Raw genomic sequence first — 19994 nt, 5'->3', positions numbered from 1 at the left:
AAGTATAGGACAACGTACCCCCTTCCCTATCTCGAATTATATGAGACTTTTGAAGACCTGAGAATCCTGTCTAGCATTTTACTATGTGTTTCCTACAAACAAGAATGTTCTCCTAAATAATCCCCATACACCAATGAAATACATTACTCCATTGACTCCTGAGGAATATTTCAAATTGTCAGAAAAAAACTAAAAAATGTTTCTCATGACAAAATAGTCCCCAGTAGAAACACATTCTCTGCAGACAAATTTATGCTACCCTGGTCTTATTGGGACACCTGGGGACACTGAGCCAGTGCTTAGCTACTGAGATGAGCCAACCCTGCAGCTGTGCCCAGCCTGCCCCGTCTTCTTCTCATTTGCATATTCCCAGAGCACATCCTCCTGCCCTGAAGATTTATTAATAGGCTGGACACACTTCGTGCAGGAGTCAGACCCAGTCAGGACACAGCATGGACATGAGGGTCCCCGCTCAGTTCCTGGGGCTCCTGCTGCTCTGGCTCCCAGGTAAGGAAGGAGAACACTAGCAGTTTACTCAGCCCAGTGTGCTCAGTACTGCCTGGCTATTCAAGAAAGTCTTCCTATAATATGATCAATAGTATGAATATTTGTTTTTGTGTTTCCAATCTCAGGTGCCAGATGTGACATCCAGATGACCCAGTCTCCATCCTCCCTGTCTGCATCTGTAGGAGACACAGTCACCATCACTTGCCGGGCGAGTCAGGGTATTAGCAGCTGGTTAGCCTGGTATCAGCAGAAACCAGGGAAAGCCCCTAAGCTCCTGATCTATAAGGCGTCCAGTTTGCAAAGTGGGGTCCCATCAAGGTTCAGCGGCAGTGGATCTGGGACGGATTACACTCTCACCATCAGCAGCCTGCAGCCTGAAGATTTTGCAACTTATTACTGTCAACAGTATGATAATCTCCCTCCCACAGTGTTACACACCCGAACATAAACCCCCAGGGAAGCAGATGTGTGAGGCTGGGCTGCCCCAGCTGCTCCTCCTGATGCCTCCATGGGCTGAGAGTGTTCCTCAGATGCAGCCACACTCTGATGGTGTTGGTAGAGGGGGACATGAAGTCATGTCTGCACCATAATACTTTTTGCTTTCTCAGCCCCAACTGCACAGACATAACAAAGACTCTCCTATTTTAATAAAGACAGAGATGCTTACACCTGAGGAGTCTAGTTTATAGCTTCAGTTGGAATTCATATAACAGAGAAGAAGCCAAAATAGATGTTCTAAGCAGGAATTGTCTTAATATGGAGAATTAGAGTCTAAAGTACTGAAGTCTAAATAAATGTAGAGATGAATCTCTAAGTTTAATGTTTTATTTGCAAAGGAATATTTGCCAAATGGGGCATACAGGAAAACTCAGTGGTCTTCAATATGTTGGAAGAACAAAGAGAAGGTTAGAGTTTTATGAAAAAGGGAAAATATTACCTATGGCTCTTTGAGAAAGTTCATTGGCACTAGGAAGTGTTGGGAGCTGGCAAGCTCAGACTGGTAAGCAGTGGTGGACATAGTGAATTTTAGAATTATATCAAGTTATCTCAGAAGTTGTGGGTAAATGTGATTTCAAGGAACAAGAAGCCAAAGCAGTGAAGCTTGAAGAGAATTCTGTTACTGTAATGCCAAGGATTCAGTGTAGATCCTGCTGCTCACCACACAGAAAAAAGTCACTAAGACAGCAAGTATTGCCAAGGAACAGGCTTTAATCAGGTGCTGCAGCTGAGGAGATGGGACACCATTCACAAATGTATCTCCCTGACCAACTAAAGTGAGGGGTTTAGATAGCAGGGAAGAAATGTGGGAAAACAGGAATTAGGGAGGGGTAATGAAGATAATCTGGTCAACAGGAAGCAGGAGGTCAGTTAGTCAATCGTAATGGGTGTTTTGCGATAGTGTGTTTTGTGTCCTTTCTCTTTGCCTCTTTTTTTTTTTTTTTTTTTTGAGACAGAGCCTCCTTTTGTCACCCAGGCTGGAGTGCAGTGGTGCAATCTTGGCTCACTGCAACCTCTGACTCCCAGTTCATGCCATTCTCCTGCCTCAGCCTCCTGAGTAGCTGGGACTCTACCACGCCTGACTAATTTTTCTGTATTTTTAGTAGAGATGGGGTTTCCATGTTAGCCAGGATGGTCTCGATCTCCTGACCTCATGATCCACCCTCCTCGGCCTCCCAAGTCTTTCCCTATTCTTTATGACCCTTCATCAAGTAGTCACAGGTTTCAATTCAATTCTTTCTTGGTGGTAGTAATACGGCTCATAAAAAAAGCTAATTTTTCTGGGTATGAGGCCATTCACCATTTTCATATATAACACTGTAAAAAGTACTGTCATATAAGCCTCCACTTCACAAACTGACCACTGTCAAACATCATCTCCCAACCAATACAGAATTTTTTTGTTCCTCACTAGTATGATTCACATAGGAGTAGAAATCTCAAGTTTAAAGTGTGGATTTGCACTTTACCACGTGGTGTATTCAAGAAGATGAATGATCTTAATACATCAGTAGGGCTGGACACAGTGGCTCAAGCCTGTAATCCCAGCACGTTGGGAAGCCGAGGCAGGCAGATCACCTGAGGTCAGGAGTTTGAGACTAGACTGGCCGACATGGCTAAACCCCATCTCTACTAAAAATATGAAAATAAGCTGGGTATGTTGGCACACACCTGTAATCCCAGCTACTTGGGAGGCTGAGGCAGGAGAATTGCTTTAAACAGAGAGATGGCAGTTGCAGTGAGCCAAGATCGTGTCACTGAACTCCAGCCTGGGTGACAGAGTGAGACTCGATCAAAAAAAAAAGTCAGTAGCTTTGAATTTTAAACATCTATTTGACAAGAAATTCACAGTATTTTCTCTTTTAGAAAATGTAATAATTCTTTCAGGAATGAGCCTGATTTGATGTCTCTCTCCCCAACATCATAGAAGTGTGGCATAAATCTATGAAAAATTTCATTTTCCTGTCCCTACAATAACTATCTGGGATGGAAAACCTCTTCCTTTGCTCTAGTCCTTTCTTCTACACCCAGTTCCACCTAATCTGTGACTCAAAACAATACTTGTCAGGAAACATTCTGGAAAGAGCAAAAGACTTCTAAGAAGTGTCAGAGATTCCTGGACACCATCTATTCATCTCTAGAGGGCGCTGTGAGTGTGAGGAAGAGCAGAGCTTGTAAATCTACCTGCTTTCACTACCACCGTATTTCCTAACAACAACCACGGCAACAGCCATAATAGCACAGGACAAGCCTCTACTACTTCCAAGGCTTTTATCTCTACCATTAAATCTGCTCTACCATTACCATAGCAGCTAGAAGGTTTGATACAGATGCAAATAGTACTGTGGCTTTCTGTGTATAATTGGAAAAGTGGGCAAGACTCAGTGTAATGCAGGCATTCCTTAAACTAGTTAGCGTTCAGTTTGTAGATTATCATTGCACACATATACCCAGCATATGTCTAACATGTATGCAAAAATCCATGAAGCAAGCATTATATTAGCTTGTGTTTACTATCGTATTATATTTTTCTCTTATATCGTCTTCTTTTTGTCATAAAAAAATCTGTTCAAATCATTCTAAATTAATTATTAGATCATAAATAGATAAAATCTTTTATTTCATAACTCATTGACCCAATGAATATGTTTCTTTGCAAGACAGAGTCCTCATTTCCAAGATAACAAGCCTGACACAATTATACTGGAGCAAGCCCATAAGTAATGATGGTAGCTTATCCTTATTATCAGTCCTGGGGCCAGAATAAGACAAAAGATAACAAGGTAGGATAAAGATTATATAATAAAGAGGACAGCAACAGGAATGGTAACCTTTTCTGGGTAACATTTTGATAATGGATGATGAGAAGTAATGCGTTAGACAGGGATGGTTGGGAATGATTGAAGGTCTGATTTAGCACAGATTAAGACCAAATCATTAGGATTTTAAGAGTTGTGTATAGTTACTGAAGAAAACACCTTAGAATTTAATTTGACTGTGGATAAAACATTCTCGGATTAGATTTAAGACTATTTTCCATGCTAAGTATATTTATAATGATGATGACTGTAGTGCTGAATACTTATCAATAAAAACAAAATTAATTCCTGCATACATAACGTCCTGAATACTATCGAAAATGCTTGTCTTATTTTCTTTAAACTGTCTACAGCACTGTAAGGTAGGTACCACTATTGTCACAGTTACACAGATATGGAAACTGAGACACAGGGAAGTTAAGTTACTTGTTCAATTTCAAGCAATCAGCAAGCCATGGAGCATCTATGTCAGGGCCTGCCAGGACATGAGACTGTAAACAGAAGATTTTAATTCAAAGAGCATGTGTGGGGTTAATGGAAAGCTTCAGAACCCCCAGAAAACATTACTAACAAGCAAATGAAAGGTATATCTGGAAGATTAAGTTCTAACAGAGTCTTCATTTCAATAGATCCAATAATGCACTTAGGAAGATGACTGGGCATATTGAGGATAGGAAGAGAGAAATGAAAACACAGCCTTTTATATTGCTCCTAACAGCCTTGTACCAAACATCATCTGGGTAATTCAGGTGATTGAGGAGAAGAAAGACACAGGAGTGAAATTCTGTGAGCACAAGGGGGAAGTTCTACACTCAGAATGAGCCAACAGACTTTTCTGACCTGACAACCAGGGAGGCGCAGGATGCTCAGTGCAGAGAAGAAGAAGCAGGTGGTCCCTGCAGCTGGAAGCCCAGCTCCCACCCCAGCTGCTTTGCATGTCCCTCCCAGCTGCCCTACCTTCCAGAGCCCATATCAATGCCTGGGTCAGAGCTGTGGGGAGGAACTGCTCAGTTAGGACCCAGAGGGAACCATGGAAACCCCAGCACAGCTTCTCTTCCTCCTGCTTCTCTGGCTCCCAGGTGAGGGGAACATAACGTGGTTTTGCATATCAGTGAAAACTCCTGCCACCTCTGCTCAGCAAGAAATATAATTAAAATTCAATGTAGATTAACAATTTTGGCTCTACTCTTGATCTTGATTACATGAGTACATTTCTGTTTTATTTCCAATCACAGATACCACTGGAGAAACAGTGGTGACGCAGTCTCCAGCCACCTTGGCTTTGTCTCCAGGGGAAAGAGCCACCCTCTCCTGCAGGGCCAGTCAGAGTGTTGGCAGCTACTTAGCCTGGTACCCAGCAGAAACCTGGGCAGGCTCCCAGGCTCCTCATCTATGGTGCATCCAGCAGGGCCACTGGCATCCCAGACAGGTTCAGTGGCAGCGGGTCTGGGACAGACTTCACTCTCACCATCAGCAGCCTGGAGCCTGAAGATGTTGGAGTTTATTACTGTCAGCAGGGTAGTAACTTATCTCCCACAGTGATTCAACATGAAACAAAAACATCAACAAGACCATCAATGTTTACTAGATTTTACCAGCTGCTTCCTTTATAGACAGCTAATGTGGTGGTCACTGAGTTTTAGCATCTCTGATCTATTTGGACATTTTGTGATTCTAAAGAAAAAAAAAAATCCATGAACAATTTGGACTCTGAAACTTGGACTCTCTTCAACTGAGGCACCAGAATCCCAGGTTTCCAGAAATAGTGTCTCACTGTATGAATCCTTATGTAGGCCCAGTTATTCTTCACTTTCCCAGTAGAAGTAGCTCAGTGCATGCTACACCTCTCCATTTGAATTCTGCAACATTCTAAGTAGTAGAAAATTCTATTTATCTGAATAGTTGACTCAGTAAAAGCTGCTCACATGAAGCTACTACCATAGCTGAATAAATCCCATTCTTTTTCTTTCTTCAGGCTATCAACATTTCAGTGCAAATGGTTATTATGGAAACATTTGCCATTTAAAAGTGATCTAAATTATTTCTTCAATTTTCTCTATGATGCAGTAGACTGTAAAAACATTAAAGTTTGTAAAAATAAAGTGCATATTAGAATGGAAGAAATAGACTAGTCCTAACGACGTCTGCAAATGACCAAGTAGAAGGAGTGACAGAAGCAGTTATTTTCATTATTTTTGTCTCCAAGGCTTCCTTCCAAAAGGGATTGCATTGTTTTCATCATATTTTTATTCCTGAAGCACTGAGGAAGCATATATCCTATCTGTACTATTCTTGCCAAAAATTAATGGTGTGAATTGAATCAATAGTAAATATCATACAAACCCAACTGGGAGGACATTCTTCAACATAACTGCCCAGTAACCTTCCAAAGTTTCAAGGCCATGAAAGAAAACAAAAATGAAAAACTATCACAGATTTAAACATATTAAGGACAGGATAACCAAATAAAATACAGAAACCTGAATTTTATCTTGTAACATTAAAAAAAAAGTCATCAGTGGAAGAAAGCAGTGAAATCCATATGGGATTTTAAATGAGTTAACTAATAACATTATATCTATGTTCATTTTATGGTTGTGATACTTATACTGTGGTTATTTACGATGCTGACATTCGAGAAAGCTGGAGGAGGAGCATATGTGAACCATTTTTACTGTACTTTTCAAATTTTAGGTCTAAAAGTATTTCCACATAAATTTAAAACACACGCACAAGTAACTGAAAAATAAGGAAAAGGTGGTTTTCAAACAATTCCACAAGTTTCCTCCTATTTTGTACCTTTACCTATTTCTAATTCTTATGTCTATTAAAGACAATCATAGTTCCCATTATGTAGAGTGTAATCACTGATTTGCTCAGTTCTAGAATACAAAGAAGGCATCTTAAAAATTAACAGTGCGTTCCTTCATGAATGTGAAAACTAGGGATCCGGATTCTCTATTTGTTAGAACCTTGGTTTCTCTTTAAAGTGAGCGTGCAGAGTTCAAGTTCTCAAGTCCAAAATTACTTATGTTAGTAAATAACCTCATTCCATTTCAGCGTGGCTATTATGTTCATTTAAATGCATTTTAGAAGGCATCTCTGTTTATGGCATCACAAAGAGTTTAATAAACCTTCTGTGCAAAAATAAATAACAAACACACCTATAAATACAAAGCTAAAAAATCAAAACTATTTCAGCACTCTGAAAATTGGGGAAGCATAAAATAATTAAAGATGTATATACTTTATAGAAAAAAAAAGTACTAGTGCTTTGAGTAAGGACAGAAAAAGTCTGTAGCCTTTTGCCTGTGACAGCACCCTTCTATCCACAGCTCAGTCAGCATGAATTACAGAACTGGAGTTTTACCAATATGAGGATAGCAAATAAAGCTAGCAGCTTGCTGCCAAAGGGAGTGAACTTGAGTAAAGCCAAGGAGTAAACTTCTTCAGTGTTTCCAGCTAAATATGGAGAACTCCACAGGAAATGAACAGAAAAAGCCCACAGTTTTGCTAGTCCAAGATGATGCCCTGTTCGGGGCAAGTAGTACATCTGCTGAGAGTAAATAGCAGATTCCTGGGTAAGATAGAGCCATATGCTGAAACAATCTCTGCACACATTCCTGGTGACTTAGAAGCTATAGATATGAGTGATGAGACACAGGAGTGCCTGGTGCAAAGTAAAACCAGAGGGAGGTAAGAACTGGCTGCATTTTGCTTGTGCTTTTTAAACTACACACAGATGGATTGACAGAAGATAGATTTATAAGCTCCAGATATTTGAGCAAAACTTCTCAAATCATTGGTGACCACTAAGCTGTGCAGATACATGTGCAGTTCCTATAAATTCAAACTAAATATTAAGAATAAAAAGAAGCAGAGATATCAGTGAATAAACACTATGTGAGATATAGATTTTTCAATATCATGCACTGAAAATACATTTAATATATGTAATCCACTAGCTCAGCCTATCCTATCCTAAATGTTCTCAGTACACTTACATTAGCTTACAGTAGGGCAACATTATTTAACACAAACTTTATCTTACAACAAAGTGTTGAATATCTCGTGCAATTTGTTGAATACTCTATTGAAAGAGAAGATGGAATCGTTGTATGAATACTACAAGTACTATTTCTACTTGAATGCATATCACTTTCACATCATCTGAAAGTCAAAAAATGATAACTCCAAATATCATAAGTCAGGTACTATCAGTAAGTTCTGACAAGTAACTAAGAAACAAAGCTTTAAAATGCTCAGAAAAATGAAACAAATTCCAGGCCTGACATGGTAGCTCAAGCCTGTAATCCCAGTACTTGAGAGGTGAATGCAGAAGGATTACATGAGACGAGGAGTTCAAGACCAGGCTGGCCAAAATAGTGACACCCTTAGCTCTACAATTTTTTTTTTTTTTTTTTTTTTTTGTAAAAATAGCAGAGAGTGGTGGCATGCCTCTATAGGTCTCAGCTACATAGGAAGATAAAGCTGGAGGATTGCTGGAGCCCAAGATTTCAAAACTGTAGCAAGTTATCATCACAACACCACACTCCAGCCTGGGTGACAGAGTGAGACCCTGTTTCTAAAAAAAATTAAAATTAAAATTAAAATTAAAATTAAAACCCCACAATCTAAAGAGAGGTACTATAATACATTGTCAAAAGTGTACCGTTTTCAATTTTTAAAAAATCCTGAAAAAAAAAAATTGAGGGGTATCATCTATATTGAAGGAACAAAAATAAAGCAACCACAATAATAAGCATGGAAAATAGCCAGTGAATGTTGATTCTCACTTGTCCTCATTATTGGCTTTAGCAAAAACTACAAAGCAGTTAATATGCAGATGTTCAAATAATTATTTTTAAAACTATGATCATTGACATAAAAAAAGAAAATATTTAAAAAAAGAAGATTCAGCAAATAGGACCTCAAGAAAAGAAATGGAAAGTATAAAAAATGACCAAATGGGAACTCTAGAAATGAAAAGTACAATAATCCAATTTAAATACTTATTAGCTAGGTCTAATAGCAAACTGAGATGACAGAACAATCAGTTAACTTGAAAATAGAGGAATGGAAATGATTGAGCATAAAGAAAACGTTTAAAAAAAAGGAAGAAACTTCAGAGATTTATAGCTCAGAGCAAAGGATACCAACAAATGTATAATGAGAGTCACAAAGGAGGAGAAACAGAGAAAGTGGCTGAAAAAATATTTGGAGAAACAATGACAAAACTTTTCAAAAGTAATAAAGAATATTCTTAGATGAAAAAATTCAATAAAACCCTTTAGACAGTCAACAGAAATTAATAACTGAACACATGATATTAAAATGTTGAAAGACAAAGAAAAAATCTTCATTACATCAGAATAAAAGCAGACACTATATACAGAGACACAACAACGTAGCCATTGGCTAAGTTTTCATCAGGACCAATAGAGGCTAGAAGCAGTAAAATGACATATTTAAATGCTGAAAAGAAAAAAAAAAAAGGCAGCCAGGAAATCTATCCAGTGAAAATATCCTTCAAATCTAACAAGAAAACAAAAATAAATTTTGGTGAACAAAATACATTCTTCATAGCAGCTATGTCTTATAAAACATTTGAGAAAATCCTTCGGAAACACAGGAAATGAAAGCAGATAGACTTTGAGTCCACTGGAAGAAATGACGGCCTCAAAAGTAGTGAGGAACAATACCAAGGCTAAAAAGATAAAAATACACTTAATGCTATTTATATGAAGTTCAAGACAGGAAAACCTAAATGATTGTGTAGATGTCAGAGAGACAGTTACTTTTGCTGGCTGTGAGGGGTGATAACTAATATTGTCCATGAAGGAAGCACAAGGGAATGTGAAATATTCTATCATTCCCTCTGGACAATGAATTACACATAAACTTTATTCAGTTGCACATTCAAAATGAGTGCACTATACTCTGGCTGCTTTACCAATTGAAATAAAACTAATAAAAACCAAACCTAGACTCCTTCGCACTTACCAGCAATCAGAGCCAAGAGCCCAGACTAATTTGGAATATTATTATCACCACTTTTTTACTCTATTTTGAAACTTAGACTTTTCATCCAGCTACAGTTTCACAGCTCCACCTCTGGCCCATTCGTTTGGAAGAGCCCATAGCCATAGGGCAGGTAACACTTATGGAAGACTCATAAATGACATGATTGATGGGCATTTAGCAGAAAACAAGTTGTATGTATCACAGACTGTCCTATGCAGAAAGTATAATACATGTGAGTGAGAGAGTCCCTCTAGCACAGAAAAGAAGTGTAAACTAGAGCTTCAGAATATGGTCCAGTGTTTAGAGTTCATCTGAAGAACACAGATCAAGGTGTCCTCTCGTCTGGGTATGGGAAAGTGAAATAACTGCAGGTTCTCCCCAGATCAGCGGCCTGTGTCTTTGGAGACGAGTACATGAAACTCACATTTATTCACATCCACAGTCACTTCCTGGCTTCACCCATAGGAATGATGGTCTGGCTTCCCAGTTACTTAGGAACTCTGCATACAGGCTGTCAGTTACTAAAACAACAATTAAAAATGGTGACTTTGGTTACGGGTATATCAGTTGGTACATCCTGGAGGGAAAAATGGGCAGAGGGAGTATATTTTAATATCACTTGAAAAATCACAACCTTGTGATTCCTGTCTCTTCCCATATGATTTATTATGGTTGTGCTGAAACTTCAGAATATCAAATGAGCCCCACATAGTCATCTCTAAAGCTTTGTCCTTGTCCACCTGAGCCCACACGTTTGGGCCATCCACTGGCATCCGAGTACACTTGTGAGATGATCACTGTCCAGACAGCAGTGCTGGGGTGACTCACAGGCAGCTCCATGCTGAGTCTCCCCTCGAACTCTCAGCATCACTGACACTGAAGGAGTGTGTCCTCAGCACCCAGAGCACAGCCTGCCCTTCTTTGATTTCACTGCCCAACTCAAAACCTCTTCACAGATTCCACTATCTCAAAGACAAAGTCAGGTTCCAGGCAGAGGCTGGTGTGGGGGCCTAAGAAAAACCATCTTTTTGTCAATTTTTCTGTTAGAAATTTCCAGACATTTTCACCATCTGCCAATGGCTAGGTTGTTGTGTCTCTGTATATAGTTTCTGCTTTTCTTCTGATGCAATGAAGATTTTTTTCTTTGTCTTTCAACATTTTAATATAATGTGTTCAGTTATTAATTTCTATTGACTAACTAAAAGGGTTTTATTGAATTTTTTCATCTAAGAATATTTGTATTACTTTCGAAAAGTTTTTGTCATTGTTTCTCCAAATATTTGTTCATTTCCAATTTGTTAAAGTTTAAAACTATACTATATAGTAGCAACCAAAGTTATATATCTTTATATATAAATGTGTACTACATATTTATCCATAAATAGATACATAGTATATGCAAATATATGCATACAACTTATTTCTAAAATATATGTATTCAATATGTAAAATTTATATTAGAAATTCTTATTACAGATACACATCCTTTTATGTTTATTTGTGTAGCATGTGGTCCTTTTCTTTCCAAGCAGAACAGAGTCTGGCTGAGTAAAGACTTTGAGGACATTTGCTGACCCTCCCTCTTTGACTCCAGCAGGGGCAAAGTCATTCATGACCAGGGAGTCCAGTGAAAGTCTCTGAGATTTTCACTCTTGCCAGGCTGTGGGATGTACGCTTAATGCAGCTCCCATGAATTTGTGAGCAGTTTCCTTCTCTGAAGCCCTACCAAGCAGACTTGTGGGCAGGGCCTGTGGTTCCTCCCAGGTCCTCAGCCCTGTGGCTCAGGAGAGCTGCTGCTTCCCCCACAGCCCAGGGCCTGCCAGCCTGACCTTAACCCTGAGCTAAGGACCTTATTCCAAATGTCTCCTCATTTAACGAAGTACCTGAAAGTCTATCTTGTTCTTAAACTCAAAGTCCACATTTCTACAATTGCTAAAGCTAGCATTTGCCATCTGGAAAAGTAGACATGTGAATTCATTGTCATTCTCAGAGCCTGGCCTCTTCCAACCCCACTAGATAAAGTTGCCCATATGTTTTCTTCTCTCCACACAACTTTACTTAGAATTATAGTGAAATGTAATGTGTGATAAAAGCCCTTATCGCCTGCACAGAAACCATCCTCTTCTCCTATGGTGCCTAGGGCACCAGCTCTAGCCTGCTGGGCATGGTGAGGATAGTGAGCCTCCCTACCCTGGGACAGGAGCAGGGATTAAGGCCACATGTGATTAGCCTCACAATGCAACATCAGGGGAGTGAAGGAGGAGCAGGGACTCTGGGAAGAATTTGATCCTTCATAAAAAGATACAAGTTGAAGAGCTTTGCCTCACCTTCTAAAATCAATGACTTTCTTTTAGATTTGGGAGCAGGGACACATGTTTCATCGCCCTGACTCCTTCCACATCTCCTCTTTCTTTTACAATATCTCTGGCTCAGTCTGCCTCTCTCAGATTGTGTCCTGAAAATATAATTTTCCCTCCTAATATGAAAACAAACCAACTAACAAAACCCTCTTCCTCCTATCATGTGCTGTGAGATCTGACCTCAAACTCTGTGATACCCACATCATATAAGAGATAATCATGGGATTTTCCCAAGAGATTTTCTAGCTAAAAACAAATTCTCGTGTTAGCTCTTCTCTCGGAAAAATTTTCTCTGTCTCTTGTCATAACTGACACCAGAAAACAAGGTGAAAATATTTCCAAGAACAGAGGACAACCATGCGCTCAGTGAGAAGAAAGATATCTCTCCCCCTTGCATTAGTTTCTAACGCTGCAGTTTAAATTGCCACAGTCTTATTGGCTTCACACAACATAAATGTATTACCCTGTAGTTCTGGAGGTCAGAAGTCTCACTGAGCTAATGTTAAGGGGTCAGTAGGGTTGTAATCCTTCTGGATGTTCCAGAGGAGAGAACTGGATCCTCTGCTTCTTATCTTCCAAGTGCTCCCACATTTCTGGTTCCATGGCCCCTTCCTTCCTCAAACCACATCCCTCACCATTGTCCCAGCTCCTCTCTGACTGCAAGTCTCCTCCTCTGTTTTAAAGACCTTTGTGATTATATTGGTTTCATCTGGGTAACCAGGTTGCTTATTCTCAAAGTCCTTAACTTACATCTGTCAAGTTCTTCTTTTGCTATGTAAGGTAGAATCTTTATGATAAGACTCCGATGCCTGGAGGAACACCAGGGTTCTTAGTCTCACGCCGGTTTGTTTAAAAAGACACGGATTTGTGTGGAGTTGTTTTAAGGAGCGAAAAGTTTAATATGCAGGAAGGAAGGAATAAGAAAACAGCTCTCCCGTACAGAGACAGACGGAGGGTGGATTCAAAGAGAAAACTCCAGTGCGGTGGAAAATGGCTGCTTATATGGGGAAGTTGGAGGAGGTGGTGTCTGATTTGCATGGGGCTCAGGGGATTGGTTTGACCAGGCATGTCATTCATGTAGCCTGAGAAAAAGCTGGCCCTCCCACCCTAGCGTTTTAATATGCAAATGCAGGGTGCCATAATGTTCTACACACATGGGGATATATGGGGGCAGCCATGTTGCCAGGCACATGTGGGGGCAAGGAAGAAGAAGGTGGGAGCTGGGCGCTGTGGCTCAAGCCTGTAATCTCAGCACTTTGGGAGGCCAAAGAAGGTGGATCATGAGGTCAAGAGATCCAGACCATCCTGGCCAACATGGTGAAACCTCCTCTCTACTAAAAATACAAAAATTAGCTGGGCGTGGTGGCATGCACCTGTAATCCCAGCTACTCAGGAGGCTGAGGCAGGAGAATCGCTTGAACCCAGGAGGCGGAGGTTGCAGTCAGCCGAAATCTTTCCACTGCACTCCAGCCTGGGTGATGGAGCGAGACTCCGTCTTAAAATAAAAAATGAAAATAAAAATAAAGGAAGAATGTGGGAATCGCCATGTTTGGCTGGACCCAGTTTCTAATGGCCAGTATTCGTATATCAAAACTCGTCGCCTGTAATCCCAGCACTTTGGAAGGCCAAGGCGGGCAGATCACGAGGCCAGGAGATGAACACGGTCCTGGCTAACACGCTGAAACCCCGTCTCTACTAAAAATACAAAAAATTAACCGGGCGTGGTTGCGGGCGCCTGTAGTCCCAGCTGCTTGGAAGGCTGAGGCAGGAAAATGGCGTGAACCCGGAAGGCGGAGCTTGCAGTGAGCCGAGATTGCCCCACTGCACCCCAGCCTCGGCACAGAGCAAGACTCCGTTTTAAAAAAAAAAAAAAAAAAAAGAAAAAGAAATATTTTTAGAGTAAAATTTTTAGATTTTCTTCAGGGCCTATTATCTGTCATGTTGGAGTATGGTATCTTATTGCTACAAAGCATCTGTTTTGTCAGTCGAAAGATCTCTGTTGTAATGACAATGCTGGTCAGTTGTGTCTGAACTCCAAAGGGAGGAGAGTATAATGAGGCACGTCTAAATCCACCTGCCAGTCATGGCCTAACCTAGTTTTTCAAATTTCTTTGAAGTTCTCTCTGCCAAAAGAGGAGTCCATTCAGCTAACTGGTGGCTTACAACTTAATTTTTGGTTTACAAAACACACAGAAAAAAAAAAAAATCACTTAATAAATTCAATCTAAAATAGATTGGTAAAAACAAACAAACAAACAAAATTAAGTGCTTTCTGAATAGTCCGACATGTCAAAGAAAGAGAAGTGATAAGAATTCAGATGAGAAATACCCCTCATACAAAAGATTAATGATTTTTTTTTTTACTGTCTTGGTTTGGGTCCACCAGCAATGAAGATTCCTGTTTAAGCAGTAAATTTACACTGTGAGGAAAGGAGGAAAGTGAAGGAGGGGCAGAAGATGAATGGTAAAAGACACATCAACAACCCACCTGACTCAGGAGAACTGAAGATCCACCATATGTGGAAACATGGACTAAATTCCTCTGGGCTGTTCCACCTGAGAGGTGAGGAAGCTGAGGTATGTGTACACCTCATCCTGTCCTCACTGATTGTGAGCTGTCTCTCCTGTTCTCTTTCAACCTGCTATAACAGATTCCTTGTCACTGTGTAGTTCATAAAAAACAGAAATATATTTTCTCACACTTCTGGAGAATGGGAAGTTTAAGATCCAGTCATGGGCAAGTTAAGGTCTGCTTTCTCTGCTTTCAAGATGATGCCTGGATAGTTGAGTTCTTCAAAGGAAGGAAGGCTTTTGTCTTATCATGACAGAGTAGCAGAAGACAAAGATTCCAACTCCATAAACCCTGTTTATACTGGCATTCCACTAGAGGGCTCCACTCTCAAGACCTAAACACATTCCAACAGGCCCCACATGGCAATACCATTACACTGAGAATTAACTTTACAACAGATGGATTCTGGAGGACAGAGTCACACCACAGCACTTTCCTCAGATATACACATTCCAGGATATCTGGCCAGCAAGGCATGTAGGAAGAGTTCTCTGCCCAAGATCATAAAGAACATAAGACATATATACGGCCATTGGAAGTGAGCAGAGGTACAGCAAAGGGGAAAGCCCTAGACTACAGATGGGGACTGCTACATTCATCCTGGTATAGTTAACCCTTGAATAACTTGGGTTTGAAGTTTGCAGATCCACCTACATTTTCTTCTGTGTGTCACCTGAGAGCAAGTACTTAATCGGTAGTGAATGTATTTGCTCATTTTTATGGTTTTCTTCATAACATTTTTTTTCTTTAGCATACTTTATTAGAAGAATAGAGTATAAAATATATATAATGTAAAAAAGTGTTAATCAATTATTTATTTTATCACTAAGGCTTCCAGTCAAATAAAATACAGTACTTAAGGATGCAAAAGTTCTACACAGATTTTCAACTGCACCAGTGGTAAGTGCCCCAACCTCCACGTTGTTCAGGGGTCAACTGCTCATTCAATCTGTAGCTGCATCTCTCCGGAACAGGATCTTGGCAGGTGGCTTCAAGTAAAGGAATCTAGGAAATAACATCTCAAACTATGCTGATTGGCATGATGATTATGTGAAACCAAAGGCATTTAGAAAGCAGCAAATGCATAAAAAGCCTTTTCCTAAATATCCCTTATCTGCCAAAAAGCAAATTCTCAAGAAGAAAAACAATTGTCAAGGAAATTCTTTCTGGGAATTTTTATATCAGGGAAGATTAACACAAAACATGAATCAAAAATAGAAAAGACTGGAAGTTGAGGCTTTATCCAGACAAGCTAATACCTGTTCTTTTGAAGATGCACTTCTATTCTCATCTATTATCTCTAGGTTTCCTACACTTCCCAATTCCCTCTTCAGTAGAAAGGAAATATGAATAACTGGATCTCATTGAGTTATCTGGGTAAACACCCTGCAATAATATCCTGCTGCACTTTAAGTGAATTTTGTTTGCCTTTTCTCTTATTAATCATTCTTTTGTCAATTCATTTTCAGCAAACATTTAAAGGACAAATGGAGCTTTCTTCCTTTCTCCCAATATAAGCAAGTTCCCTTAAAATTCAGGCTGCTTACAAAACAGCAGGAAGGTTTGTGCACAGGCTACAGCACTGTGATTTGGCTCCCCTACTAGTCATCAGTAAAATTTTATACAACCCTATGTTGCAGCCCACTGATCCTGATATAGTTGGGTCCACTTTCCCTGCTACTGAGACAGGCTGGGACATTTTTGGGCACATTAGAGATATGAGATATAATGAGTGCAAATCCCTGTCCAGAGTCATCTGGATCCAACTGATTTCTCCATGTACATAGGCAATTGCTTGGTAAGAGACTGAGTATCTTTTTCCTAAAGATGTAAACAGGGAGGTTGGTGTCTGGGTCAGGATGATGTCCCCACACACTGATAAAAAGTATAAGAAGAAAGTGTCATTGATGGTGCATGGCAGGGACATGTTCCCTGCAGTGGCCACCATAAGACGGATGAACTTTGGGATATAATACTCAATGGCAGTAAAGAAGGTAGACTATGAAGGTGCCCAAAACAAGAATAAGGTGCACCTCATTTAGTCTCTGGGTACTATAGAGACCTGTCACTCTTAATAATGGTGGATCTGTGACTGCTGCATGCATTGAGAAAACATGGTATCATCTTTGTGTATCTGTAGTAAATTGCTTGATCTAATACTAGTAAGAACAAAGGCATAACACCATTACCTAATACTTACAAATATATATGGCATCATGTCGATACATTTTATTTTTAATTTTTTTTTAGGAAGGAACAATGCTAAACTCACAGAAATGTTTCAAGTATAGCACAATTACCCCCTTCCCTAACTGGACTCTTATGAGAGTCCTTTGAAGAACTGAGAATCCTACCATCTAACATTTTACTATGTGTTTCCTACAAACAAGAATATTCTCCTAAATAATCCCCATACACCAATGAAATACATTGCTCTATTGGCTCCTGAGGAATATTTAAAATTGTCAAAAAAATACCTAAAACTGTTTCTCATAACAAAATAGTCCCCAGTATAAACACATTCTCTGCAGACAAATTTGGGCTACCCTGGTCTTACCTGGGACACCTGGGGACACTGAGATGGTGCTGAGTTACTGACATGAGCAAGCCCTGCAGCTGTGCCCAGCCTGACCCCTGCCCAGCTCATTTGCATCTTCTCAGAACACATCCTCCTGCCCTGAAGATTTATTAATAGGCTGGACACACTTCGTGCAGGAGTCAGACCCTGTCAGGACACAGCATGGACATGAGGGTCCCCGTTCAGCTCCTGTGGCTCCTTCTGCTCTGGCTCTCAGGTAAAGAAGGAGAACACTAGCAGTTTTCAGTACTGAAAACCCAGTGTTGTCAGTACTGCCTGGCTATTTAGTGAAGTCTTCCTATAATATGGTCAATAGTATGAATATTTGTGTTTCTATTTCCAATCTCAGGTGCCAAATGTGACATCCAGATGACCCAGTCTCCTTCCTCCCTGTCTGCATCTGTGGGAGACAAAGTCACCATCACTTGCCAGGCAAGTCAGAGTATTAGCAGCTGGTTAGCCTGGTATCAGCAGAAACCAGGGAAAGCCCCTAAGCCCCTGATCTATAAGGCATCCAGTTTGGAAAGTGGGGTCCCCTCAAGGTTCAGCGGCAGTGGATCTGGGACAGATTTCACTCTCACCATCAGCAGCCTGCAGCCTGAAGATTTTGCAACTTATTACTGTCAACAGTATAACAGTGCGCCTCCCACAGTGTTACACACCCGAACATAAACCCCCAGGGAAGCAGATGTGTGAGGCTGGGCTGCCCCAGCTGCTCCTCCTGATACCTCCATATGCTGAAAGTGTTCCTCAGATGCAGCTACACTCTGATGGTGTTGGTAGAGGGGGACATGAAGTCACCTCTGCACCTGAATTCTTTTCTCTTTCTCAGCCCCAACTACACAAACATAGCAACGCTTCTCCTGATTTAATAAATACAGAGATCATGACACCTGAGGAGTCTAGTTTAGGGCTTCAGTTGGAATTCATATAACAGAGAAGAGGCCACTATAGATATTTGAAATAGGAATTGTCTTAATATGGATAATTAAACTCTAACCTACTGAATTCTAAATAAAATGTAGAGATGAATCTCTAAATTTAATGTTTCATTTGCAAATAAATATTTGCCAAATGGGGCATACAGGAAAACTCAGTGGTCTTCAATATGTTGGAAGAAAAAAGAGAAGGTTAGAGTTTTATGAAAAAGGGAAAATGTTACCTGTGGCTCTTTGAGAAAGTTCATTGGCACTAGGAAGGGTTGGGAGCTGGCAAGCTCAGACTGGTAAGCAGTGGTGGACAAAGTGAATCCTAAAATAATATCAAGTTATCTCAGAAGTTGTGGATAAATTTGGTTTCAGGTTACAATAAACCAAAGCAGTGAAGCTTGCAGAGAACTTTGTTACTGAAATACCAGGGATTCGGTGTAGATCCTGCAGCTCACCACACAGAAAGCCAATCACTGAGACAACAAGTATTGCCAAGCAACAGGCTTTAATCAGGTGCTGCAGCCGAGGAGATGGGACGCCATTCTCAAATGTGTCTCCCTGACCAACTAAAATTAGGGGTATACATAGCACGGAAGAAATATGGGAGAAGAGGAACTAGGGAGGGGTAAGGAAGATAATTTGGTCAACAGGAAGCAGGAGGTCAGTTAGTCAATCATAATGGGTGAAGGGTCTGATGTCTCACTGTCCTGATTCAGTGATATGTAAGTTTCAGCTCCTTTGATAGTATCTGGGAGGCCTGATGGTTGGTTTCCTGAGAAAAGAACTCAGATAAGACAAATTTAACTATCTTGAGTTTTAAGACTGGAGGAGTCAATTTCTATGTTTCTTCAAAAAAACCATAAACATTACTTCCATGGGATAATAGGGCCTATTTCAATTGCATTCTAGAAACAATCTTTTTCACCCTGAGTGCCTTTCCCCCCTGGTTTTTTGGCTTTGTTGGGTATGTCAAGAATGACCCAATTCCTACGATTAACTTTCACACTACAACCTTTCAAAGTCAAGGATAGAGTAGCGAGGAAAGTTGATATTAGAAGCAGGATTCTCTGGTGCTCCCTCAGAAACCAGAATGTATCTGCCCTTGAGGTATGGGCTATCTAACTACGTGGTCCTCAGTCCTGTCTAGAAGCTTAGGAGTGGGGGTGCTGATGCTGTCAACTTCCTACAGCATCTTTCCAGGTTTTTCTCCAGTCCTCATCTCTGTTCCTGTGTCTGTCCTAGGTACCAAGGGAGAATATTGAGTCATCCTTTTCTGTCCAAATCTCATGGGAGGACCTCTTATTGGGTCACTCTGTAGAACACAAGAGAAGCAAAAAAGGATATTTGCATAAGTTCAAATGATTTTTTCCCCCAATGAGGCCATTTTTAAAAATTATATTTAAAGCCACATGTTGAAAACACATCCAGCTTTATTTTCTTATTAATGCAAATTTGCATTTGCAAATATTTTCAAGGTTATAAAGGATGAAAACATAATTATTTGTCCATGGAATGATCAAATACCTCTATAATTAAATGGAGCAAACATTTTCTTGAAAATTTGTACTCACTGAAATAAAGGAATATATTTTCAATATCTGAAGCTATGTTAGAAATTATTGGACTTAAATTCAACTGTGCAGTTTGGTTTGGGATGTTGTTCACTCCTGTGACCTGCCACAGAATCTTGTGTCATGTGTAGTCACT

At 40.1% G+C, this 19994-nt stretch overlaps 1 protein-coding gene across 8 annotated transcripts in view; it reads left to right on the top strand.

Moving 5' to 3' along the window:
- Nucleotides 1–396: 396 nt before the first annotated feature.
- Nucleotides 397–19994, top strand: part of LOC126934450 (immunoglobulin kappa light chain) — a 246297-nt gene continuing 226699 nt past the window's right edge. For 5 of the 8 annotated variants that reach the window (XM_050755251.1, XM_050755253.1, XM_050755257.1 and 2 more), the window contains exons 1-2: nucleotides 397–507; nucleotides 633–825. In XM_050755251.1, the coding sequence (XP_050611208.1) occupies nucleotides 453–507; nucleotides 633–825 (248 nt within the window). In that variant the 5' untranslated portion in view covers nucleotides 397–452. Of the gene's footprint in view, nucleotides 508–632; nucleotides 826–4814; nucleotides 4904–17900; nucleotides 18003–19994 lie in introns of those variants that run through there. The other 3 variants (XM_050755249.1, XM_050755262.1, XM_050755263.1) reach the window with 3 other exon arrangements.

Source organism: Macaca thibetana, chromosome 13 (genome assembly GCF_024542745.1).
Source record: "Macaca thibetana thibetana isolate TM-01 chromosome 13, ASM2454274v1, whole genome shotgun sequence".
NCBI lineage: Eukaryota > Metazoa > Chordata > Mammalia > Primates > Cercopithecidae > Macaca > Macaca thibetana.
This window is presented reverse-complemented; position numbering and strand designations above follow the sequence as displayed.